Below are 27,319 nucleotides of genomic sequence, written 5' to 3'. Positions count from 1 at the left end.
TGGAACAACATGAGGGTGACTAATGACAGAAATTTCATTTTTGGGTGAACTAACTCTTTAAGCATGCTGCTATGTATTTGCTAAGATGCTTACTGAGAGCCTACCTGCAGGTTTCTATGATTTTCTGGTGAAAATCCACCAAGTGAAAATGGTAAGTCAGATTTCAAAGTTATTTTTAAAAAAAGAGCAAGACTTTGCGGCATCATGTCTCACAACATTTAATAGAATCTTTTTGTCTATTTTGTACAAAAATGGAAACAATGCTGCATTACAAACCAAAGAAGTTCCAGATAAGGCTACGGCTTGCACAGTTAAAACGGAGGGTGAACCTGCAATGGCTTAAAGATCTGCTTATTAACATTCTCAATACTGTAACTGATGCAATTCTGTGCATGAATGCAAGCAACTTGACACATAACCACATGGCGAAATAAAATATGGTTGAAATCCCATGTCAACGTGCATGGCATGGATATGCGTTACGTCACGCAAGCATTGGGAATTCGATGATGCCCAACCCTGGAGACAAATCATGAGTATTTATTACCACAATCCACATCGTTCAGCTACCAATGAGCAGGACGATCCACATCAAAACACTTTAGTAACTACATTGTAACAGCGTTGTCGGACATTTCAGTTATGTCAAATTCCAGAAGACAGCAGGTTCATTTTGTTGGCAAAAAACCCTGAGTGATGCTACACTGGACGTTCATATCATCTGGGGAGTGTCCATAAACCTGCTATGTTGCAAAAATGGCCATGGTTGCATACAGACGTTAAGAATTCAAAACACATATGGCATCTTTGCTAGATCTCACACACACTAGGCAAACATTTTGAGTATAGAAAAGGTTTCTTAGTCAAAAGAAAAATGTAGTACTTTATACATTACGCTAAATTTTGGGGCGCAATATCACACGACTTATGAATGAGAACACTTGAGGTCATCTCTGTAAAAGTAAACAGTAGAGAAATAAACAAACATGCATTTCCTAAACAGCGTTTGGTTTCCTATTGCATTAGTGTAGCGAGTCCACGAGGAAATTAGGTCTGCATCCACATCGTCTAATTGTCTGACGGACAGCCGAGTTGTGCCGTGGCTGTCTGTTCACGAGTCTTACTGCTGTTTGCATTCTGCAGGAGGAGGCTCTTTCTGTAAGAACAAGATGGAGATAAAAGATTAAGAGTATTATTTCAGGCATTGGGAACAGGAAGTAATGATTTGCCTGATGATAGTTAGATTCATAATACATGCTTTGTTTGGTAAAGGTGAAGTATGAAATTTCTGCGGCATCAAAGTAATTGCAAAAATATTGTTTCCAAAAAGTTTGGGCACCGCCCCTGTATGTCATTGGTTGGAAAGTTAGTCCTGCCCCCCAATCACTCTATTAAAGGATTAGTTCACTTTAAAATGGAAATTACCCAAAGCTTCACCCTCAAGCCATCCTAGTTGTATATGACCTTCTTCTTTCTGATGAACACAATCTGAGTTATATTAATAAATATCTTAACGCATCTAAGCTTTATAATGGCAGTGAACAGGACCAACGAGTTTGAAGCTCAAAAAAAGTGCATCCATCCATCATAAACATACTCCACACGGCTCCGCTGGGTTAATAAAGGTCTTCTGAAGTGAAGCAATGTATTTGTGTAGGGCTGCAACAACTATTCGATAAAATCGATAAAATCGATAATGATCGATAATGAAAATCGACAACGATTCTCATTATCGATTAGTTGGCTCCGCCCACCATGCATGGAAGACTTCCGCCAGTCGCGTCGAATTACAGCACTGAATAACGCATTTCTATGGACCAAAATGCATCTAAAATAGTGGAGGAAACAGAGTGAGCTGCTGCAGGAAAGGTATGAGATCACAGCTGATCAAAACATCAGATTTATTTATTTTAAGCTTCAAGCTAATGCAAAACATTCAATCTATGGCTATATCCTTATGTGTAAATGTTACAAATTCACGCAAGCATTTACATTTTGCATAAAGGCTTGTCCTTACAGTCTGCGTTCAACTTCAAACTTTACTGAATGAGCGCCGGCGCGCACACCCGCGTCAGACAGACAGAACGCGGGAGAGATGGAGACTATTAATATTCAACGCAAAAATATTCATTTTGCTGAAATATCTGTTGTTTAAAGTTAAATTTAGATTTAAAAATCAACATGTCATTCAAGTATTTTATGATAGTAGTAAGTGTAAAGGGAGAACTAATTGAAAATAAATGTAAGATGTTTCTTATAGCTATTTACAGGATAAAGAAATGACATTAAGAGTTTTTTTATGTTTGTTTTTGTTTTTTTTCAGATGCCTAGTTACAGTCTATACAAACTGTTAAGGTTTTTTTTTTTTGTATATTATGTGTAAATATTATTTAGAAACTACTTAGTTGTTTCAGTTTGTTATTTTCCTAATAAATGACAAAACCATTTTTAGTTTAGTTTCAAACAAGTTTTTGATAAGATTCCTAAAATATTTGTGTTCTCTCTTTATTATGACAGGTAGTGTAATAAATGACTGTATGTTTTCATAGCATTCAGTCGGCACATTTGTTTCAAGTACATTGGGCAGGATGTGCAATAGTGTGTTTTTTTTTGGTCAGTAAAATAAAAATAAATAAAATTAGGATTTTTATCCAATTAATCGGAAACAAACAAACAAACAAACAAAAAAATCGGCCAACTAATCGATTATCAAAATAATTGTTAGTTGCAGCCCTATATTTGTGTATATATATATACTAACCATATTTAACAAGTTATAAAAGTAAAATATCTAGATTCCATCAGACCACTATTCCTATTACAACTTACAAAGAAAGTGTAATGCCTCTCGCAGTTCAAAATGCTTACGCTACGTCTTACGCCTTTCATATTCGACTTACGCAAAAAAAGCGCAACTGACGTGAGTTACACTTTCTTCATAAGTTGAATATGGAAAGCAGTTCGGCGGAAGCTAAATATGGATATTTTTCTTACAAAAACGCATCGCTTTGCTTCAGAAGGCCTTTATTAACCCCCCCGGAGCCGTGTGGAGTACGTTTATAATGGATGGATGTCCTTTCTTCAGTTGGTTCCGTTCAATCCCATTATAAAGCCTGGATGCGTCAGGATATTTATGAATATAACTCTGATTGTGTTCATCAGAAAGAAGAAAGTCATACACACCTATGGCTTGAGGGTGAGTAAATCTTGGGGTAATTTTCATTTTAAAGTGAACTAATCCTTTAAGCCAGAGGTTAATATGTCAAGCCAAGTATTTTACTGTGAAAATGACGTACTTCACCTTTAAGGTTAATTTAATGAGCGTGACTTGAAAAGTTTAGTCTTCAAAGTCTAAGAAAAACTTCACAAATGTCATTTTCACACTTTTGTTTGTCCAGTCCCAAATATGATTGTTGTGTCCTACCGGCTGATCTGCTTTCAAACCTTTTACGTTTACAGGGTATTATTGCGAAATACTTTCACCATCAAAGTACTACTAAAGAGTAGGGATGTACGAGACTATTCGACTAAACCGTATTTCTTCCGCTAGTCGACATTGTAAATACTAGTCGTTTACATTACTTATTTTGCACATTTATGTTTTGCTTGATATTTTTACAAAGGATATGTTCAATTAGGCTGTCAGTTCAGACTGTCAGTTTTTTCGAGTCACAACTGCATTTACTAACAGGTGAGAGTCTTGAAATGCCCAGTTCAAACAGTAGCTTGCAGTAGTGTCTTGAATACTGTCTGTATGAACGTGTAATGGGAGTCAAGCCCATATTCTCTTTCGACAGTGACCAAAGTAATATAAAAAATGGCGACATCCATAAAACTGACATGTCTTATCACTTTTGATGTGACAAAGTCTAATCGAGACATACATTCATCTAATGAATCTTCATATCTGGGTGGACAGTGGAGCATTGGACTATTTTAACAATGTCTTTACTACTTTACTGGTCCTTGAAAAGGTGAAAGGACATCGCTTCCTATGTGTGGTTCAGAAACCTCTCGGATTTCATCAAAATATCTTAATTTGTGTTCCGAAGATGAACTAAGGTCTTACAGGTGTGGAACGACATGAGGGTGAGTAATTAATGACAGAAATTTCATTTTTGTGTGAACAAACCCTTTAACCCTTGGTCCAAACACAACCCTCTCATGTGAAAGTGACATAAGAGTGAAAGCAGAGGAGAAAGACTATAATAATAAAGGGAAGACTGATCAAAAGATTGATGGGAAAAAGAGCCACATCCCTTCTGGTATCTCTTACCTAGAAATGCATGAAGAGAGAAATGAATTATGCCTGTAAAGGGGAAGTGGAGGGACAAACACACAGGTTTACACATCAGACATGCAACTGATTATGAAGCATCATACAAGTTAATGCTTTCAATCCAGACCACCTCAATCAAACACAGATCAGCAATAAAAGTCTATTTAATGATTCAGAGACAGCTATGTTTGGAACAGAATACTACAATTACTACTATTTTGCAGTATGTACACTGTATACTGTATCCTACGATGCAAATATCTCAAATTTCTACAATTTTCACATAAAAATGGATTACAAATATGAAGTAAACAGTAAGTCATGCATAGCATACTTAGTTTGTGGATGCATATTTTATACTGTTTCCTATCTATCTATCTATCTATCTATCTATCTATCTATCTATCTATCTATCTATCTATCTATCTATCTATCTATCTATCTATCTATCTATCTATCTATCTATCTATCTATCTATCTATCTATCTATCTGTGATTCTAATCTTTTTTTAAAATGGTTATATTTGTAATTATTTTAATAATTTGTTACTCATTGTCATGAATCATAAGATATTACAGGCCATAACAATATAATATTTTCTGTAAAAAGTGTCATTATATATATATATATATATATATATATATATATATATATATATATATATATATATATATATATATATATATATATATATATATATATATAGCTGAGCATATTTTTTTGTTGTCAATTTTGATTTCCTGTTGTCTGAATTACTCAGTGTATTTCTTTCTGTGTGATCAAAATATTTATTTACTTTTCTTTTAGTAGTATTTCAATTATTTTATTTATAAAAGCCTTAAACGGTTATTTTCCTAATAATACAACATTATATTGTTTAAAAATAACTTTGATCTTATAAAAATGTGTCTATAAATCTTGCGCCCATTCTGTTACTGTACCATACTTTGCCTTTAAATTGGTGGAATTATCTCCCGCAACTATGTAAGATACAGGATATGATGTCACTTTCCCTCACTGATAAGCACTTTAAGGTGTGTGCAGTCTCTCTGAGAAAATATTTTAATCTAATAAGTTCTTAAACCAAGAGTTATTTTGTAAAACGTCAACATAGTTACCACAATATCAAAAGGAAAACAGAATTTATCACTGATCACACAGTGGGTTGTTTAAATCTTTTAATCATGATTTTATTAGTGCCATGTGCTCTTAACATTAGTGTTTTTGGCTAAAAAGTTTAAAATTGTCAATTCTGTTACCGTCAAACTCTGTTACCGAGGTAGAGTAACAGTGTTGACAGTAACAGAGTTGACAAACAATATAAAGAAATCTTTTTTTCGTTAAAAGGGGAAAAAAATGGAACTAACTTGCGTTTGGCAAGCACTGAATTATTAAAATTTAATATGTTTTCAATAAGATACTGGAAAGAAATTCTGTTAGTGAACATTTGACTGTTTCGGTACAGGGCTTTCAGTACGGTGCACGCGTGTACCGAATGCATTACATTAAGTTCTCCTGTTTGGGAACACTTTCTTAGTGAATTACGACAATGTACAAAGACAGGTGGATAAGACGAAAGCAGTGCATGACGAATACAGCATTGTAGCCTAGCCACCAATAATTGCAATAAGCTCTGCATTGTTACTTTTGATAAGAAAAAGTGTCATCTTCCAAATTCTGTCCACGAAATCACAAAATTCAAACAGAAAATGCCGTTTTGACACGCTTTGATGTGGCGTGACAGATCACTGTATAGGCGCCTTAGTCTTAGCCAATCGGCAGAAAGCTTAAGAAACTTTTAGTTATAATATAATTTAATATATTTAAAGACAGAGACACAATTTGTTCTGTAAACCATTGTTTAATAAAAAAGTTATTTTGTGTTTAGTTTTCTCCCCACCTGCTGTACCAAACAGTTTTGTGTACCGTTACACCCCTAAAATATAAATATTATATTATATTATATATATATATATATAATCTCAAAGCAAGCAGCATACAGTATTTACTAGTTTTCCAGTATTCTATTTGAAAAACAGCCTAACATCCTAGCAGAACTTTCCAATTACATGCCGCTTTCAAATTACAATCTGCACAGTCACATTGCTTTTTAATCAATTGCAAACAAATTGGGATTTAAATTCTCACCGTGGGGTCAAAATCTCCCTCATCCTCTTCTTCACCTTCCTCATCCAGGTCCTGAATGACAATAATATTTTGCTGTTAAATTGCTATTGCCCATAAATAAATGATAAGACTATCAATGAATCCTCACCTCCTCCTCTCCCTCTTCAAGATCCTCCTCTTCAAACTGCAAAACAGCATGGGATTGCAGAAATATTATAAATCAAATGTACTATTCGATTTCACAAGGAAGCTGGGTGATACACTCAATATTTACAATATTTTCAATAAAATGTTGCTGCCATAGTTGTTAATACACTTTTTATTTGTCCATTTATTTGTGATAAAAATCTACTAAATAAAAATAAAAAAGGTGACCAGTACCAGGACCCAAGTCTAAAATAATATTCAAAAATAAATTCCAATAAAATAAAATAAAATAAAATACTTTATAACCCTTTAAGCCAATGCAGAGCAAATACATACATCAAGATATACAGGTGCATCTCAATAAATTAGAATGTCATGGAAAAGTTCATTTATTTTGACTCACATTTAACAAAAACCCAAAAACCAATTCACTTTTTCAATAAATTAGAATACTTCATATTTTAAAAAGAAATGTCAGGCTTCTGAAAAGTATGTTCATTTCTATGCACTCAATACTTAGCTGGGCCTCCTTTTGCATGAATTACTGCATCAGTGCGGCGTGGCATGGAGGCGATCAGCCTGTGGCTCTGCTCAGGTGTAATGGAAGCCCAGGTTGCTTTGATAGAGCTTCAGGTCATCTGCATTGTAGGGTCTGGTGTCTCTCATCTTTCTCTTGACAATACCCCATAGATTCTCTAAGTGGTTCAGGTCAGGCGAGTTTGCTGGCCAATCAAGCACAGTAACACCATGGTTATAGAACCAGATTTTGGTACCTTTGGCAGTGTGGCCAGGTGCCAAATCCTGCTGGAAAATGAAATCCGCATCTCCGTAAAGCTTGTCAGCAGAAGGAAGCATGAAGTGCTCTAAAATTTCCTGGTAGATGGCTGCGTTGACCTTGGACCACAGAAAACACAGTGGACCAACACCAGCAGATGACATGGCAGCCCAAATCAACACTGACTGTGGAAACTTCACACTGGACTTCAAGCAACATGGTTTTTGTTCCTCTCCACTCTTCCTCCAGACTCTGGGACCTTGATTTCCAAATGAAATGCAAAATTTACTTACATCTGAAAAGAGGACTTTGGACTACTGAGCAACAGTCCAGTTTTTTTTCTCCTTAGCCCAGGTAAGAAGCTTCTGACATTGTTTTTGGTTCAGAAGTGTCTTGGTACGTGGAATGTGACAGTTGTAGCCCATTTCCTGAAGACGTCTGTGTGTGGTGGCTGTTGATGCACTGACTCCAGCTTCAGTCTACTCCTTTTGAAGCTCTCCTAAGTTCTTAAATCGGCTTCGCCTGACAATCTTCAAGACTGCGGTCATTCCTTTCACTTGTACACCTTTTCCTACCACAGTTTTCCTTTCAATCAACTTTCCATGAATATGCTTTGGCACAGCACTCTGCGAACATCCAGCTCTTTCAGCAATGACCCTCTGTGGCTTACCCTTATTGTAGAGGGTCATGATGATCGTCTTCTGGACAACTGTCAAGTCAGCAGACTTCCCCATGACTGCTGTTGGGATTACTGACCTAAACCCAGTATTTACACCCCGAGAATGGTAATTTAATAGAACTTGAAATTAAACATTCTAAAAATTTGAGATACAGATTTTTTTTTTATTTTGATGAGCAAGCAAGCTGTAATCATCAAAATGAAAACAAAAAAAGTCTAGAAATATTTTACTTTGTCTAATAAATCTAATATACTCAAGTTTTACTTTTTGAATTAAATTACAATTAAAAAAAAAAAAAAAACTTTTTCATGATATTCTAATTTATTGAGAAGCACCTGTATATGAAATATTTTCATTTTTTTTTTTTTTTTTTTTTTTTTTTCACAATAGTCAGTCCGAGTTTTTACATTATTAATAGTCAAAAGTGTAGACGTACACTCTCGTCGTCTTCTAAGGCCTCTCCTGTGAAATAAAGCACTGCTCTGGGAATGACCCTCTCCCGGAAGAAATGTCCGACCTCAAAATCTGAAGCTAGAGTGAAGTCCAAGTCTTCATCCTGGACACAAACACATGAACAGTGAGCATATAACGGATTATATTTTACATATATATTTTTTAGACCAAATCATTAAATTACAGGATTGAAAACAGCATCTCCTAATTTCATATTAATGCAATACTTTCAGAGTGTGAGTTTAGAGATGCTAACTGACAAATCATTGTGAAATGACTGTACTTGTTTTTAAGCAACTACGTTACTATATGAAGAGTTGACCGTTACTGACGCAAGAACTCTTGAAATGTTTCTTGTTTGTGACGTGTTTTCTAAACTTGCAGAGGATGGTTGTACTACAGTATGTGTTTGTGTAGGCCGCTAAAAGACGTGTACTGCATACTTCAATGATTCAGATGTTTACAAACACAACAAAAACACTGCGAACGCAAGGAAGACTCACTCACCATTCCATCAGGCGAAGCTAAAAAAAAAAAAAAAAAAAAAGTATTAATATTAGAATGGGACAAGATTTATGTACAGAAGCATGAATCCCAAATATTTCAGCTTTGCCATCACAGGAATAAATTACATTTTAAAACATTTAAATGATCTTTTTATTATTTCAATAATAATAATAATAATAATATTTCACATTATTACTTTATATGGTATTTTTGATCAAATAAATGTGCCTTAGTGAGCATAAGATGGTCTGAGTATTTCAGAAACTGCTGATCTACTGGGTTTTACGTTCCACCACCTCTATGGATTACAGAGAATGGTCCGAATAAGAGAAAATATCCAGTGAGTGGCAATTATGTTGGTAAAATTGCCTTGTTGATGCCAGAGGTCAGAGGAGAATGGCCAGACTGGTTCGAGCTGATAAAAAGGCAATGGTAACTCAAATAACCACTCGTAACAACCGAGGTCTGAAGAAGAGCGTTTCTGAATGCACAACATGACCAAACTTGAAGCAGATGGATTACAGCAGCAGAAGTTCACACCTGTCAGCTAAGAACAGGAAACTGACCTGACCTGAGTATTGTTGCTGATCAAGTCCATATCTTTATGACCAGAGTGTACTCATCTTCTAATGGCTTAATGTGACCCAGTCACAAAGCTCAGATCATCTCAAATTGGTTTCTTGAACATGACAATGAGTTCACTATACTGAAACTGACTCCACAGTCACCAGATCTCAATAGAGCAGCTTTGAGATGTGGTGGAACAGGAGATTCTCATCATGGATGTGCAGCCGACAAATCTGCAGAAACCGCGTGATGCTTTCATGAAAAACCTCTGAGGAAAGCTTCCAGCACCTTGTTGATTCTGTGCCACTAAGAATTTCTACAGAGCAAAAGGGTGTCCAACATGGTACTAGCAAGGTTTGCTAAATAAAGAAGCCAGTAAGTGTGTGTATAATTATATATATATTATATATTATATATATATATATTATATATATATATATATATATATATATATATATATATATATATATATATATATATATATATATATATATATATATATATATATATATATATATTCATTCTACCAATATTGCTACGGGAACCATTTCACAGTTTGAATCACTCCGCTGTCAGCATTCCCAAATTGATTGTCATGGCGGACGAGCATTTTTTTTTAGATACTACTGTTATTTTGTAACAAAATGTAGTTAAGAGTAGCAAGAATATAGTTGTTTAGATCTCAGATGTGCGATTTATATGTAAACATAGCGCCTACTTGAAAATATGTTTAGACATTTTCAGAGATGTGAGCTCCAGGCTGTCAGCGGCCATTCAGCGCTCATGTACCCGCTGAGAACAGCTTCATCTCGAACAGTCCTTCAGGAATTTGCCACTGGCTCTTATGTAGATAGCATTTAATCATGATGTATAATTTGTTTTGGGTCTATCAAACGGACAATCTTTGGTCTTATTAATATATTACTTGTTCCAGAGCTAATAGATTTGGCTTAAGGGCTATATTAAGTCTCATAACTTTATATTTATATTTAAATTAAATTCTGTACTAACTAGAGCGCTCTTTTGTATGTTTGCTTGTGTTTATTTCATAATTTACTTCTCATACTGTTATAATGGCTATTGTTGTTAATTTAGATATTATTGTTCAATAAATAAATTTATAAAAATAACATGCCAACATCTTAAGGGACGCAACTGATAAATGATTTAACTAGCTGTTAAAAAGACAAAGATAAAGATATCGCTTTCCTCAGCGGACATTCAAACTGATTTCGTGATCGAAGATTGATCTGAAGAATATCAGCTAGATGCAGGTAATGCACTCGCTCAGGTGATCTCTCTCTCATAATAATCTAGATATTACGAGTTTCAAAGAAGCAACTAAATTAAATAATTTTGTAAAATTAAAACTCAGTGTAGTAAATACAACCATGATGTATTCATATGTTTTATTTAAATAGTTTTTTGTGTAACAATAAGCCATTTTTGCATTGTGTTAATGAGAATTTGGGGTGAAAATGTTCATTTGTTATGGTCATAAGGTAATAATGTAAAACAGTCCCAAAACAGGCTTCATTTTCTTTCTATTTCAGGGTGAAATATGACCAAGACATGTTCCTGACAGGTTTTGTGATTTGCTTCAGCCATTCAGATGCAAAAAAAAAAAAAAAGACCTGATCAAAGTCAGGCCTAAAGGAGAACTTCATTGAAACACAGAAAGCATTACATCATTCAGTTACACTGAAATGACAGCACTGAGGCTGTAAGTGCCACTCCTAAGACAGGAATGTTGTGGAAATCACCTCAGTAACAGATATATTACAGACATCCGGCGAAAAGGTTATTGACAGTAATAGTGGCGCTTTCCCACAGTCTGTGTGCAGGACGGGCGGCATTCTTTACCTGTCGCACAACCAGAGGGGTTGACGAAAAGCATGGGGCTTAAAAATGCAAAGCATTCAATTCTCAGCATTTTTGGAAGGCTGATTGAGGTGAAGGAAACACAACAATGTCATGGCGGTTGAAGATACAAATTCAATTGACATTCCTTGGCTATATTTATACATTTCAATTGCATATTCAATTTCCAATCATTTGAATGGCACTTGTAACAAACTTAATGTGACTCATGTTTGTTAGTCATACATACTTAAGTGAAATAGGTAAGATTTCTGCACTCACAAATGTTTTTATTTAAATAATCATATTTCTGAAATGCATTCATTCAAATTGCTAAGAATTGAACAATGTAAGGCTGAACACCGTTACTGACAATCGTCATTTTCGCTGCGTGAGATTCTCCAGTTTTGTTGTTGTTGAGCAACCGAAGCGTGAGCTGTTAAAGCTCCGCCCTCTTTTGGAAAGTGGGTCAGAAGCAGCAGCTTGTTTGCATTTAAAGGGACACACACAAAAACAGCGTGTTTTAGCTCACACCCAAATAGGGGCAAATTTGACAAGCTATAATAAATGATCGGTAGCTTGTTTTGAGCTGAAACTTCACAGACACATTCTGGGGACACCAGAGACTTATATTACATCTTGTGAAAGCGGCATAATAGGTCCACTTTAAATCTACACTGAATTATCAAACACAACTAGTTTACCATGTAAAGCACTTTGAGGAGCTTCTTTTAAATACGCTATATAAAATAACGTTTTTTATTATGTTGTTGTTGTTGCGGTCCCTAATTGCTCAGGAATTCTGAATGTCAATAATTCTCCTGCTTTACCCATTCACACGTTCAATTCAATGACTATTCAAAATTTGGTCACTTAATATCAGGTGTCTGATTTACAATGTATTTATTGTGTTCATGTTGCAATGCAAAACACTTTTTCTGCTATTGAGGTGGGATAGAAACAGGTTTCCTGGTATAGTTAGGTTTAGGGATAGGGTAAGGGATGGGCCAACAATTCAATTCTAGATGTAATTATAGAAATTAATTACAACTGTTATTACATTCAGTTATATCTTAAATATAAGTGCAATGTAAAACATTTATATACACAAACAAGTGCATTGTATCAAATGATTGATTATAAAGTGGGACTAATATAAAGTGGGACCAAAAAATTGATTCAGGTGTATTTTTTTTTTCCAGGACACTGATGAAGATACATAGATGGTAGATTATTACATAGCACTGAATGTTAAAAATCATTTTAAAGAAACTGCTCGGATGGATTTCCATTTATTTGTCAGGATATCTGCAGAACTGATTAAAATTATTGTACTTTTCAGTGTCCAAGTGTTTCCAGTGAGACAGATTTTAATGGAGCTCAATGCGAGATTCAGCTTTCTGAGTTGTGAAGCGCCCTCTGGAGGTAGTTTGTGTTCCTTACAAAATAGTTCTGAGGTGGAAACATTTGCCATCCAGTGGATGGTCCATCTATTCAGACAAAACTAAATTGTGTGATGCCCCCTGCTGTCCAGAAGACACTAAAAAGTAAATTTGCACAGAAATATATTCCAGTAGCATCTAATTAAACAGGCGTATCTCATCAAAAATAGAATTTCAGAGAAATTTCAGTTTTTCAGTTTGATATTCCTCATGACATGTACATAAAACACAAGGTGTGTTCACACTTGGCAGGTTTTTTTTTTTTTTTCTCGAATAAAACAAACTGTGGTGTTTGAGATGCTCTGTAAGTGTGATTCATTTGAATAAGTGTGAATGCCACCATCAGATCAAGCAGACCAAGATGCACCTTTTCATGAGGTCTCGGCCCACTTCCAGAGGAACTCTGGTGCGGTTTGACTGAAATGTGAATACAACATGAACCAAAGACATCTGAACTAACCAAAAAACAGGACATGAGGTCACAAGATGTGACCCTAAAATGGACAGTATAATGATTAATCCAATCATATTTTGCCAAATCAACAAACCAAAGCAATTCACTACCTGACATAGATGATAAGTTCACTGAACGAAATTATAAACGCAACACTTTTGTTTTTGCCCCCATTTTTCATGAGCTGAACTCAAAGATCTAAGACAAGGGGTCCAGGGGGGTCCGAAAACCAGTCAGTATCTAGTAACACCTTTATTTATACAGCGCTTTTTACAATGCAGATTGCATTAAAGCAGCTTTACATTGATAACTGGTACATAATTTGGCTGCACAGCAGCTCTTAAACAATAGTGTCAATGCAGGCAAATCAGAAGCACTGTTGAATAAATGTCAATAATACTATTGAATATCAAATGTCAAGTGTCCCCAACTAAGCAAGCCAAAGGCGACAGCGGCAAGGAACCCAAACTCCAACAGGTGACATCAGGTGGCAAACAAGTGGCAAATAGGTGTTAAAATGGAGAAAAAAAAAACCCTTGGGAGAAACCAGGCTTAGTCGGGGGGCCAGTTCTCCTCTGGTGAACAGTGCTTTGTTACAATCAGGTTGCTATCATAAGTCAGAAAGGATCGCAACAATCAAAGTATTTATTTCAGTTCCATCCAGTTGAGGATCGTATTCATCACGCCGGTATGGACGGTCTTTTGAGGAACTGTGCTACTTGCTGTCATGTCGATGAGGCCTTCACAATGGATGATCCAGCTGACTCATCTCTGCTGATACTTCAGGGCTGCATTGTGGTCGTGTCCAGTTGAGGATCGTATTTATCTGCCTCTATTTGCCTCACGGATTGCAACACATCTCCTTAGCATAGACTTGATCAGGTTGTTGATTGTGGCCTGTGGAATGTTGGTCCACTCCTCTTCACTGGCTGTGTGAAGTTGCTGGATATTGGCAGGAACTGGAACACGCTGTCGTATATGCCGATCCAGAGCATCCCAAACATGCTCAATGGGTGACATGTCCGGTGAGTATGCTGGCCATGCAAGAACTGGGATGTTTTCAGCTTCCAGGAATTGTGTACAGATCCTTGCAACATGGGGCCATGCATTATCATGCTGCAACATGAGGTGATGGTTGTGGATGAATGGCACAACAATGGGCCTCAGGATCTCATCACAGTATCTCGGTGCATTCAAAATGCCATCAATAAAATGCACCTGTGTTCGTTGTCCATAACATATGTCTGCCCCTACCATAACCCCACCGCCACCATGGGCCACTCGATCCACAACGTTGACATCAGCAAACCACTCACCGACACAACGCCATACATGCTGTCTGCCATCTGCCCTGTACAGTGAAAACCGGGATTCATCCTTGAAGAGAACACCTCTCGAATGTGAGCATTTGCCCACTCAAGTCGGTTACGATGACGAACTGCAGTCAGGTCAAGATCCCGATGAGGACGAAGAGCACGCAAATGAGCTTCCCTGAGACGGTTTCTGACAGTTTGTGCAGAAATTCTTTGGTTATGCAAACTGATTGTTGCAGCAGCTGTCCGGGTGGCTGGTCTCAGACGATCTTGGAGGTGAAGATGCTGGATGTAGAGGTCCTGGGCTGGTGTGGTTACACGTGGTCTGCGGTTGTGAGGCCGGTTAGATGTACTACCAAATTCTCTGAAAAACCTTTGGAGACGGCTTATTGTAGAGAAATGAACATTCAATTCACAGGCAACAGCTCTGGTGGACATTCCTGCAGTAAGCATGCCAATTACACGTTCCAACAAAACTTGCGACATCTGTGGCATTGTGCTGTGTGATACATTTTAGAGTGGCCTTTTATTGTGGACAGCCTAAGGCACACCTGTGTAATAATCATGCTGTCTAATCAGCATCTTGATATGCCACACCTGTGAAGTGGATGGATTACCTCGGCAAAGGAGAAGTGCTCGCTAACACAGATTTAGACAGATATGTGGACAATATTTGAGAGAAATAGGCCTTTTGTGTACACAGAAAAAGTCTTAGATCTTTGAGTTCAGCTCATGAAAAATGGGGGCAACAACAAAAGTGTTGCGTTTATAATTTCGTTCAGTGTATATTTCAAGAGCCTTTTCATGAAACGCCATGACGCAAGAAATGATGCCAAAACACTCAATTATCTTAACCCCAGGATTAAATCATACCAACAGGAACACAATACTCTATCACACTTACATAATGCTAAACTATGAGGATTTGTTTGGGTTGTTTCAAGAACTAAGATAATCTTTTGTTGTGCTGTTAATGGTGGTTCTCTATTCTTCTACACAGGAAACCAAATCCAAATGAAATAATGCCTAGAAAAGTTTGTCTTTTCTTCTAGCAGCGGCGTGCTGCCATGTTGAATCGCGCACCCATCACACGCCCATCACCAAGTCACATGATCAGCCATCCCCCTCACATGATCAGCCATCCCCCTCACATGATCAGCCATCCCCCTCACATGAAATAATGCCAAACTACTAAATTCAACCAAAATCGTTATGAATTTATCATTGAAGTGTAACAAACCTTTAACCGGATTGAAGAAGTTGAAGAATGAATCTTGTGGAACCTCTTTGGTGACTGTCCGAATGGTCCCTCTTCCTTTGTGTTTCTGCTTCTTTTTAACAATTTTGACTGTCACATCCTTGCCTTTTTGCCAGTCAATCTTACAACTAAAAAACAATGGAAAATGTTATCATTTCTGGTAGTCCAGATTTACGTAAAGATCTGAATCAAATCATTAGCCAAGCGAAAAATTGTAATTCTCTCCCAAACAGGCCACACAAATTGATGTGTCATTCATGCAAAATCAATTCTACACTACCACTGAGAAGTCTGAAAAAAAATTAAGTGATATTGTGAAATATTATTTATATATTTTTTTATTATTCAACCTTATTTTTATTTTATTTAATTACTAATTATTAATTTGAATGTAATTAAATGTAATTTCTTCCTGTGATGCCAAAGCTGAATTTTTAAGCATCATTACTCCAGACTTCAGTGTCACATGATCCTTCAGAAATCTTTCTAATATGCTGATTTTCTGCTCAATTATTATTGGTGTTCAATTTTTAATAATGGTTCTTATTATTATTATTGTCAATTTTAAAAACATTGAGTATCAAATCAGCATATTAAAATGATTTCTGAATGATCATGTGACATCGAAAACTAGAGTAATGGTGCTAAAATCTCAGCTTTACAATCACAGGACTAAATTAAAATATAAATATATTTTAAAATATATTCAAACAAAAAAATAATTTTAATCTCTAATAATATTTCACAATATTACCGTTTTGCAGCCTTGGTGAGCATATGAGATTCCTTTAAAAAAAAATCTTAATTTCAAACCTTTGATTGGTAGGGTATATACTTAGTTAAAGACTTATGGTTAGCATTTCTATTAGAAAGCACCATTAACGATTTCTCCATCTTACCCTTCACAGTCCACGATCTCCGGCCCCTCGAAAGAGAACGGATCTACTGCATCTGGCTCGGATTTCATCTTGTAGACTTTAGTGAGGACCGAGTTACTGAAGAAGCTGTTGGGCTCAAAGTGGAACTCTAACGTGAAACTCTGTTTTTTGACAAACAATTGAACAATATTAAAAATAATACCTGTATGAATGCGTTTAAATGTTAGTAGTAAGTAAACAGAGGGTTTGACAAACCATTGGCTGTCCAGGCTCAGAAAATTTCACAGTGATGTCCTGCAAGTGTTTCAGGATTGGCTCATCATGCTCCTACAGGAAACAAAACAGGATTCCAGAATGGTTAAACTAAGCTGGCATGGATTCAACTTCATGCTTTCAGCACTGATTTGAGGTGGAAATCATTGTGTGGAATGGAGGAAACAGGGTGGATGCAGACTCTGTAGTCCAACTGATAAATTACGTATTCAAATGAAATTTTAAAAAAAAATGATACATTAAATGACAATATAATCAGATTGCACATGAATTCAGCATGCAGTGCACCAATACAAACTTGCATATCCTCTAAGGGCTTCCTGTCACAAAAACCACATCCTGTGTAAACCACATCAACCCTTTATCCAAAAGGTCAAAGCAGTCACTTTCTAGAAGTCATACATCATAGATTTATGCAATGTGCTTAGTAATAATAGTAGAAATGTTAATGACATATCAGCAGCTGAGGCTATTTTCATGGTAAAAGCAGAATTACAAAGTTAAACAAGATTTGCATAAATACAAAATAAAAACTACAAATAGAGTTGATTAAAATACAGCAGTTTAAAATTACACAAGATGTTTTAAATGTACATATAATAATTCTAAATCTTTTTCTGGTATCTTCCAAAAGTCCTTAAGTGAGCCTATAATAAAAGCAGGACAGTCCAATAAAATGTTTATTATAAAATGTATAGCTCTAGCTCCCTATGTGACGCTACAGTTAAAATATTTATTATTATTATAGAATTATTTCACCTGTCGCCGATTACGTTCCCTTCCAGTGTATTTCTTATAGTAATATGACCCGTTGCGCTCTGTCTCACTGCTTGTATCCACTTTTGTGTCCTTAAACATTCGTTTTTTGGGGTCGACATCTTATAAAACTTATTTCTGGGTTTTTTAGCTTGTTTTCTGTACACCTTGTCACACAGCAGCTTTTAGACATTGTTCTGTTTTTTTGTAATAAGTCAGAAAAGGCAAGGAGGCAGCCTCACACAATGCGCTCTGTCTCTATTGGTCTGTGGAGATTACGCAATAGGTAGGTGTGACTCTAAAGCTCCGCCTTCTTTGACATGGAAATCTTCTCTGGTTAATTTCTTCTGTTCAGTCCATCGAGGTCAGACAACCACAAGTAAAAACATGAACACACTGTAGAGATGCTTTATAGTAGAAAATGAAGTTGTAAACTGTAATAGACACTGTCACCGTTTTCACGTTTAATTCTGTAAAGCTGCTTGCTTTCAAACAATCTATTGTATAAAGCAGGTGTCTGTATAAACCACAGTCCTGTAGAGTTTAGCTCCAACTTACCTCAACACACTGCCTGGGAGTTTCTAGTATGCCTAATTAGACCGTGATTAGCTGGTTCAGGTGTGTTTAACTGGGGTTGGAGCTAAACTCTGCAGGACTGTGGCCTTCCAGCCCCTGGTATAAACGTGACGTGACTAGATGCCAGAGCTTGTGCAAAGATCCACATCACTATGATCAGATGCTTTCTTAAAGGGATAGTTCACCGATAAATGAAAATTATCCCATAATTTAATCATCCTCAAGACATCCTAGGTGTATATGATCTTTCATGAACACAATCAGAGTTATATTAAAAAAACATCCTGGCTCTTCTAAGCTTGTTTTTTTGTTTTTTTTAAGCCCAAAAAAGCACATCCATTCATCATAAAATTAATCCATATGGCTTCAGGGGGTTAATAAAGTCCTTCTGAAGTGAAGTGATGAATTTTTGTAAGAAAAATATCCATAATTATAACTTTATAGTGTAATCACTAGCTTCCGGTAACGAATGTACGTGAGTCTAGTTCTGGCGGAAGAGTGAACTTTGACCTGACGCATGACGTTTTGACGAATGCAGAAGCGCAGAGGATAAACAAAACGAAACACTGGTCACAAATGAGAATTTTTAAAGAGAAATGTCGGAGGAGCTTAAGTCGTTGTTTGAACCACGAGAAGCATCTACTCTCACCTAAGCTTACGCTACTCCTACATCCTACGGTGGAACTCGACTCGGACGTCACCGGAAGTAAGAGATTATAGTCTATAAAGTTATAAATATGGATATTTTTCTTACAAAAATGCATCACTTCACTTCAGAAGGCCTTTATTAACCCCTTGGATCCGTATGGATTACTTTTATGATGGATGGATGTGCTTTTTTGGCCTTCAAAATATCAGTTACCATTCACTCCCATTTATATTTTTAAATATAACTGCGATTGTGTATGACAGAAAGACATATATACTAAGTTATGGGATGTCATTTTTGTTGTGTTGTTTGTTTCCGAGAGGAACGCACACTGCACATATTTAGATATTCATCGTGGACAGTGTTGTGATGTTTTCTAACAGGATACTGCTGCTCACGTATTTCAAACTTATTTTTACCCTTAAGCGAAGAACAAAAAATAACTTTGCCGTGAGTATATTGGGGCCTTAATGCTTAACTTTTTCACCAAATTACTGTTAAATTCTATATAAAATACAAATTAAAAGACAATATTTTTCCACACTATTCAATTTCAAAAATACTGAAAAGGACCCCAACCGTAAAACAAATCCAAATGTCATCTGCGCAAAAGCTTTCGCGAAGATATTAAGGAAAAATAACGTGAAAGTTCACCTGCAGCATTTCTCCAAGAATATCCACATGTCTAAAGATGGTGAGCCAGAACTCCGGGATTCCTTTCGGATCAACGGCGCTGGCTGAATCTGCCTGCTTCTCCTCCAGAGCAGCTTTTTTCTGCAATTCTTCCTGTGGGCATAAATCAGTTTATAAAATCTACCTTTAGCCCACGATCTCTAAACATTAAGTTCAAAAGCTCAGGGCTTCCATAGAAAGGTTCGGCAAGAAAACTGGCATGTGTAATTGATACGATGCAATTTCAGGATTTTCACAAGTATCCACTTACAGCAAGCTCGTCTTCCTCCTTGTCACTTTGCCATTCGCATTCCTCATCTGTGGGTTCAACAGCACCCGTCACAATCTCCCGTCTCTGAACACATGAGCATTGTGTTAGGTGACATCATCATTTCAATGGCACAACACTTATAGGCCTTATTGTCAATTGATGCCAGTTTTGAGATGAATTTAGATGAATGAACTAATTTAGTTGAACTTAACAATAAACAACTGTTTATTTAGACTTACATAGTACCCTACTAGTGTCAAAAGTACCGACTTCGATACCAAGTTGGTACTGAAAGTATAAAAATATGATGCTTTGAGCGCTATTGAGTGGATTCATAAATGCCTCTCATTGGCCGTTGTGTTCACAAGCTCAACATATATGTCTGTGATTGGCTACAATGATCAACGCTTCAAAAACATGTTGTAAATAGACATCAATGATGCTCTTCACCGAGCGCTTACACAGGTACACACGGGAGCATTTTAAAGCAGGCATTTCAAAACGCTTTCAAATTCAAACACTTCCGTGTGCTTTCAAACGCTCCCATGTGTTGATCATTGTAGCCAATCACAGACATAACTGCTGAGATACAATGGCCAATCAGGTGTTAAATGAATCCGCTTATGTTGACTTATGTTGAATTTTCACGTGGTTTGTCTTAAAGCATATTAAAAACACCACATAGACATATAAACAACATAAAAAATAGATAAGGGGACTTATCTGACCAGCTCCGACCTAACTTGGATACACTGAACATGTTTAAACGGGATGCTTGGTATTACAGAAATTCATTTGCATACCTTGTCAAAGATAGGCTGGTAAAGCCCAGCATACTTCCTCTCTAGCTCATGGACCTCTTCGTAGAACTTTGCCTCTATGTTGGCACTCTGAAGCTGGAGCCTCTTTAGGGCATAAACTCTTCTCTTTATGGTCTTGGGCAGGAGGGTGAAATTCGGTATTCTAGACAGGAAATAGTTTTACACAACATTATTACAAGTTTGAGAAACACATTTACACAACTTTACAGACGTTACTTAAGAGTCTCAAGTTTACAAAACACAAGTTATATAAATTTGACATATTTATGGCCCTGTTTACACCTCGCATTAAGATGCGTTTTGTTTGATCTGATCACGAGTAGATGGGGGAGACTCATTCCCGTTTACACCTGGTGTTTTAATCCGTCTCTTTTGTCCACTTTCAACCACTTCTATCCTGATTTCTTTGAGAGAAGGGTCTATGAGTGGGTAAATGTATGTTTTTTTTCAGATCTGTCGATCTAAGGGATAAAATAAGCTCATGCAATTTATATATGAACGCGCCCAGAGATGACAGAAAAACATATGAGAATGTCAGCTTTTGTTTCTGCTCTGACGGCCAGCTGAATGCTGTGAGTGAGTGTTAGAAATCAAGAGAACATTGTGATTGGTACATTTTTCGTCTTCAAACCAATCTTGGGTCTTCAGTCTACAGTTTAAATCCCACGTGGATAGCGCGTTTTTTACGCGTTAGTTCAGTAGGAGGAGAGTAGACGTCTTTTGTGGCTGTTCAAACACATTTGACCACATGACTGTTTACACTACGAAAGCAATCCAGTCAAATGCGTTTTCGTCTACTTCTGGAAGTGATCGAAAGTGGACAAGCTCAAAGCATTTTAGATCCTGTTTACACTCGTTTTAGCGTCGTTCACTTGTGATCCGATCGACAAAAACGCATCTTATTAAAACAAGTTACAGAAATTAAATGAAACAAGTGTATGACACTTTACAGATATTTACAAAACAAAAGTTTGCTAAATTTGACAGTTTTATGAAACAAGTTTACGAAACAAACATTTACTAAAACACGTTTTGGAATTTAAATGAAAAGGATTATAATACTTTATAGATGTTTGCAAAACACAAGTTACAAATGTTTGGTAAGTTTTTTTTTAATTTACAGACATTGTACAAAAGTAATTTAATGAAATGTTAAGTTTTAGGAAAGCCACCAATTAGAAATCTGTGATTTTATTTATCATCTTTGTTTTCTAAAGTCATGAAGATAAAATTGCTTCATACCTTTCAGCTTGTAAATAGCCCTCTGGTTTGTCGGACTGAAAAGGTTTATTTCCTCCTTTGCCTTAAAAAATGAAAGCAATTATCTCATATTAACAATGGTAATTGCTGGCTATTATTGATAAAAAACTTAATACATTATTGAAAATTCTTTTCTTTTTTTTTTTGGTGAAGAAACGTTAGCATTTAATAAACAACATATTTCTTTCTGAGAAACATAAAAATAAAATGATAAAAATAAGATAAATATAATTAATATATATAAATATCTTACTTTTAGAAATGTATTTTTATGTTTCCCAGAAAAAAAATATGTTTTTCATTAAACGCTATACATATATATCCCATATATATATATATATGAGACCCTGGACCACAAAACCAGTCATAAGTCACACGGGTATATTTGTAGCAATAGCCAACAATACATTGTATGGGTCAAAAATATAATTTTTTCTTTTATGTCAGAAATCATTAGGATATTAAGTAAAGATCATGTTCCATGAAGATATTCTGTAAATTTCCTACTGTAAATATATCAAAAATGTATTTTTGTGAGTGCATATACATTGCTAAGGACTTCATTTGGACAACAATTTAAAGGCGATTTTTTTGCACACTCAGATTCCAGATTTTCAAATTGTATCCGGGCCATATTGTCCCATCCTAACAAACCATACATCAATGGAAATCTTATTTATATATTTATATATATAATATTTAAATCTCAATTTCAAAAAACTGACCCTTATGACTGGTTTTGTGGTCCAGGGTCACATATAGCATATAAATAATATTGACAGGGCAAGTACAAATCTGAACTTGCAGAAATACTCATTGTTAAGCTCTTTTCATGTAAATCTATATTATATATATATATATATATATATAAACCCACACACACACAACACAAACACTTACCTTTGGCTTCACTCTTATCATTTTTTCTATCCATTTTCACTCCTCAGCTATTTAGCAAAGAAAAAAAAATGAAGACAAGTAAATGTCATGCTCACATAGAAAAGGCATACTGAGTACCAGATTATTATAAAAATTACATATCAGTAGGACTTTAGTACAATAAACACCCAGGTTTTAGTTTTTCAAATACAATGTTTGTTTGTTTTATTTATAATATCTTTTTAGATAATTGACATCAATCTCAGACAGGTTTGTTAACTGGTTTACTAAGTCTTCTTAGATAAATGGGAAACATACTTGAGGTTGTTCAATATTATTAAGCAAGGCACAGTTCTCATGCAATATGGGGAGGAAGAAAGATCTTTCTGAAGATGAAAAACATGAAATGGAGCAATATCGTGCCAAAGGCGTGAAAACAGCTAACATTGTGTGAAAACTGAAAAGATCTTATTGAACTATCATAAGATTTAGAGCACAGAAGAACTTGTTCAGACTTATTAAGGGAAGTTCCTGTCAAAAAATGTAATTGTATTAAAAGGGCAGCTATAAAAAAGGGCAACAAACAGATATTTGGAGCTGTTGGCATCTCTGGAGTCTCAAAAACCTCTCCACGCTTAATAATAATAAACAATTTAACATGTCCGTTCTGTTTCTGTATTTGTAAGACGTAGTAATAACGTCAAAGTATGACTAACACCAGTAGCTATAGCTAGAATTACTAAAGTAGGCGATGAAGATGATTATGGTGAGTGTTTTGCAAAACAAGTGGACCGGTTAGTCATAGCTGTCAATCATCTGACATCTGCATCATAGCTAGACATATCTTATGAGTGAGTGACTTAAAATCACCTTTAAATATATTTATCATTCCTTATGACAAACTGAAATAATTATATATATATATATATATATATATATATATATATATATATATATATATATATATATTATATATACACACACACACACACACACACACACACATCAATGTCAAGTAAACTCAAGTTTTGTTCTGTGTAAACAACTTAAAGAAAAACTATGATAAAAGACGAGCAACTGTAACACACTAGAGGAGCTGCATGTCTTGTTGCTGTCACTGTGCTGTCATGCATGTGTTAATGGCAGTTAAATGTCCCATGCACACGTGCAGCATGCTGTCAACACCTCAGCTTATAAAGTCTTGGGACGAAATCGTTATAACCATTTAAAACCACATAGATTCTTTCCACACCACGACACACGAGGCTTCAGCTCTAATCGCGATAAAAAATGTTTTCTTTGACTTACCCCCACGTTACGCTCCAGACCGTCCTCACGCTTCTAGCAGACAGAGAAGTGCGATGGCATGTCGCATCATCCGCAACTCTCATTGGACAGCGGGCTGTCATCGGTCACGTTCGCTGGCCAATCAGAGGCGCGCCTCTGTATTCCGAATCTTCATTGGTTGCGACACTCTGAGTTCGTCAGAAGGGCGCATGTTGCAGTATGTACTGTGTAGCGTACTCGTTTCGAATAGTACTTTATTACGCATTTTTAGATTCTTGTTAACTTTATGAACTTTAACTTCATAAACTCTTTAGCTTATATATGCATACTAACAGAAATGCGAACAGAATGATTACATGGTTAGTTAGTTAGTGTACTGCTGTCATGTAAAGCGGTAGTCAAGTCGAAGTCACTTTATAAATCTTCTTCCTAAAAGTGAACGTCAAATCTGTTTCTGCACTTGTTCTACATTACTCCCACTTGAAAAAGGATGTTGTTTGGCTTCTCTATGATTTCGGCACCATGGGGACAGGGTGTGTGCTATTCCCATAAGTAAAAACACTGCATAGCGACCATGTTTTTGAATGCATATAAGGCAAGTTGTCCAATTTTATTTTTTGCTCATATAGTATTTTATACACACGTTTTATAGGCTTGTTGACATATACATACACACAAACACACACACACACACACACACACACATATATATATATATATATATAAATGTGTGTGTGTGTGTGGGGGGGTCAATGACATGACAGGTCATTTTTTTTTTTTTCAAAGGCCTTAATAATAATAAAAAAACAAAGATATGACATCCAAAGTATGTAAGGTAGTACAACTAGATCTCTTTTATTGAATCCAAAAGGTTTTAATTATATTTTATTACATATTTTAAAGTTTTTTAAGTGTCAAAAGGTCATTCGGTTTAACCGTCCAAAGGCCAATACAGCCATTTCATTTGTGATTAAAATATCTAAAAATGTATTAAATGTATATATTTTTTTTTATTCTGGCATGATTTTATAACATCATATACCAACATAGTGCAAAATGGTATTATAATTATGTGTAGAAGTCGTTGCTTTGTTATGAGAAAGAATGTCCGGAAAATTGAACTTCATTGATGTCATTTGGAGTAACCAATATAAAGGGACCATTTTGGATCAAGTCATGCGGTCAATATCATGTGACAGGATGTGACATCATTCAGACACCTGCAAAGGACCACATGATCATGAAGCAAAGTAACTAACTCTCTTTTAACTATATGAAAAATTCATGTTTTCACTTGCTCATACGCATGTCCCGAAACATCAGGTCATTTGGTGCAACTGCTATAAAATATGGAAAATGTTGTAATATTTAAAAAGACTTGTACTAAATATAAAGTGTTTGATTGTCTTTTTGCTAGCTAGATATCAGACTGTTAGCATTGTTTGAAAATATCGTCATTAGGTATAACCAAAAGTGTCATTCGGTAAAACTGAAATTTTGGTTAAACCACATGACTTTTTTGGTGCAAATTTTGTCCATCTTATAAAAAAATGACAAAAGCAGCATTAATTGATTATAAAAAACACATTTTTATGTGGTTAAAAAACCACATTTCTAAACCACAGCCAGTTTTAAACAACCGTATTTGTTGTATATATATATATATATATATATATATATATATATATATATATATATATATATATATATATAATGTAAATAGTTGGAAAATCTATATATATCTATATATATCTATATATATATATATATATATATATATATATATATATATATATATATATATATATATATATATATAATTTACATTAAAAAACATCTGATTTTTCTACGTTTCCCTGTTAATCATTAATAATAGTTAATAATTTGCTGCCACATTTACAATCAGCTTCAAAGGCGTCGCGTGTGCACTGTTGAGCGCGCCGCCGATATAAATATATCTATACAGCGTGACGTCACGTCGACGGGCGGGTTTAGTAAATTAGCCGTATTACATTCATTCATAGCTTACACTTTGAGCAGGCGGCGGCAAAACGGTGCGTCTCCTACAGTGACACAGTAATCCACATCCTTCATATTTCAGGAAGAGACGTAGAGGTAAGAATCCAGAATAAATCAACTGTATATTTAAACTGCAGCATGAGATTGAATGTGGAGCTCGTTCACCGGTTAAGTAGGTGAAAGTGCACGAGCGCACAGCCTGGTATATTCTTGTCCTATGGTATAGCAAAGACGTGCTTCTTAAAACACAAGGTGATACAGGACAGCAATGCAGTTTTTCTTTGAATAAAACAAAATGTATGCTGTGCAATATATATATATATATATATATATATATATATATATATATATATATATATATATATATATATATATATATATATATTAATTAATGTTTATAAATGCATGTGTGTTGACATTCTGACACCCAAGAGCACCTGGTGAATGTTGCACAATGAGGTCAGTAGGTGCCCGGGTATGTCAGGACATATTTTCTCCAAAGCACGTTAGAAGGGCGCGCGGCTATTGTGCGCGCGCAACAACTGCTCCTTTGGAATGCGTTTGATTTATTATTATTATTTATTTATTTTTGTCATTGATTGCAATATAATTAGCGGAACTTGTCAAAGTGATGCTCCTCTTGCTTCATAGTTTTGATTTGAACCAAAACATTTTGTTTACTATTCAATTCAATTCAATAAATTTATTGCCATGTCAACACAGTTGATAGAAATTTGTCTTGGTACAACTCTCAAACATAAATACTATTGTGAAATGTGCAAATTATCACAACAAATCTTCGCGCGCAGACAAATTTTTAATGTTGGCTAGATGTATTAATAATACACATATGTCACTGATATAAATAAGGAACAGTCCATTCAAAAATGATCATTTACTCACCCTCGTGTTGATCCAAACTCGGGAACACAAAAGGAGATATTAGACAGTATGACAGCAGTCACCATTTACTGTCGTTGATGCGATTAAAGTGAATCGGTCTTTGTCAGACACGTGATTTTGTTGTGTGTGACGTCACCGCGGCGCCATATTTGTGGTATCCCTGCTGACTGTGAGAATGAAAGAGATTACACGAGTTGAGATAACAAGCAAAT

General features: G+C 35.6%; 2 protein-coding genes across 6 annotated transcripts in view; one reads left to right on the top strand and one right to left on the bottom strand.

The window, feature by feature from the left end:
- nap1l4a (nucleosome assembly protein 1-like 4a) lies at positions 1–27,168 on the bottom strand. 4 transcript variants are annotated; one of them, XM_067378809.1, is made up of 15 exons: positions 24,207–24,865; positions 22,920–22,966; positions 22,002–22,062; positions 20,742–20,901; positions 19,939–20,022; positions 19,650–19,781; positions 16,997–17,068; positions 16,763–16,902; positions 15,846–15,991; positions 8,970–8,986; positions 8,446–8,565; positions 6,556–6,591; positions 6,429–6,479; positions 4,277–4,309; positions 1–1,156 (listed from the first exon to the last, which is right to left on the bottom strand). In XM_067378809.1, exons 2-14 carry the CDS (start codon positions 22,951–22,953, stop codon positions 4,304–4,306), a joined length of 1,059 nt encoding a protein of 352 aa, XP_067234910.1. In that variant the 5' UTR covers positions 22,954–22,966; positions 24,207–24,865; the 3' UTR covers positions 1–1,156; positions 4,277–4,303. The 4 variants fall into 4 exon arrangements, with proteins under 4 accessions (XP_067234910.1, XP_067234909.1, XP_067234908.1 ...); XM_067378808.1 differs by lacking the exons at positions 4,277–4,309; positions 24,207–24,865 and adding an exon at positions 27,108–27,168; XM_067378807.1 differs by lacking the exon at positions 4,277–4,309 and having other exon boundaries at positions 24,207–24,867.
- The window catches only part of cpt1ab (carnitine palmitoyltransferase 1Ab (liver)), a 42,768-nt gene continuing 41,496 nt past the window's right edge, over positions 26,048–27,319 (top strand). Inside the window, exon 1 of one of the 2 annotated variants that reach the window (XM_067378804.1) lies at positions 26,048–26,300. The gene's annotated coding sequence lies outside the window, so the exon portion shown is untranslated. The remainder of the gene's footprint in view (positions 26,301–27,319) is intronic. The other variant, XM_067378805.1, reaches the window with a different exon arrangement.

This window comes from Chanodichthys erythropterus, chromosome 24 (genome assembly GCF_024489055.1).
Source record: "Chanodichthys erythropterus isolate Z2021 chromosome 24, ASM2448905v1, whole genome shotgun sequence".
Lineage (NCBI taxonomy): Eukaryota > Metazoa > Chordata > Actinopteri > Cypriniformes > Xenocyprididae > Chanodichthys > Chanodichthys erythropterus.
This window is presented reverse-complemented; position numbering and strand designations above follow the sequence as displayed.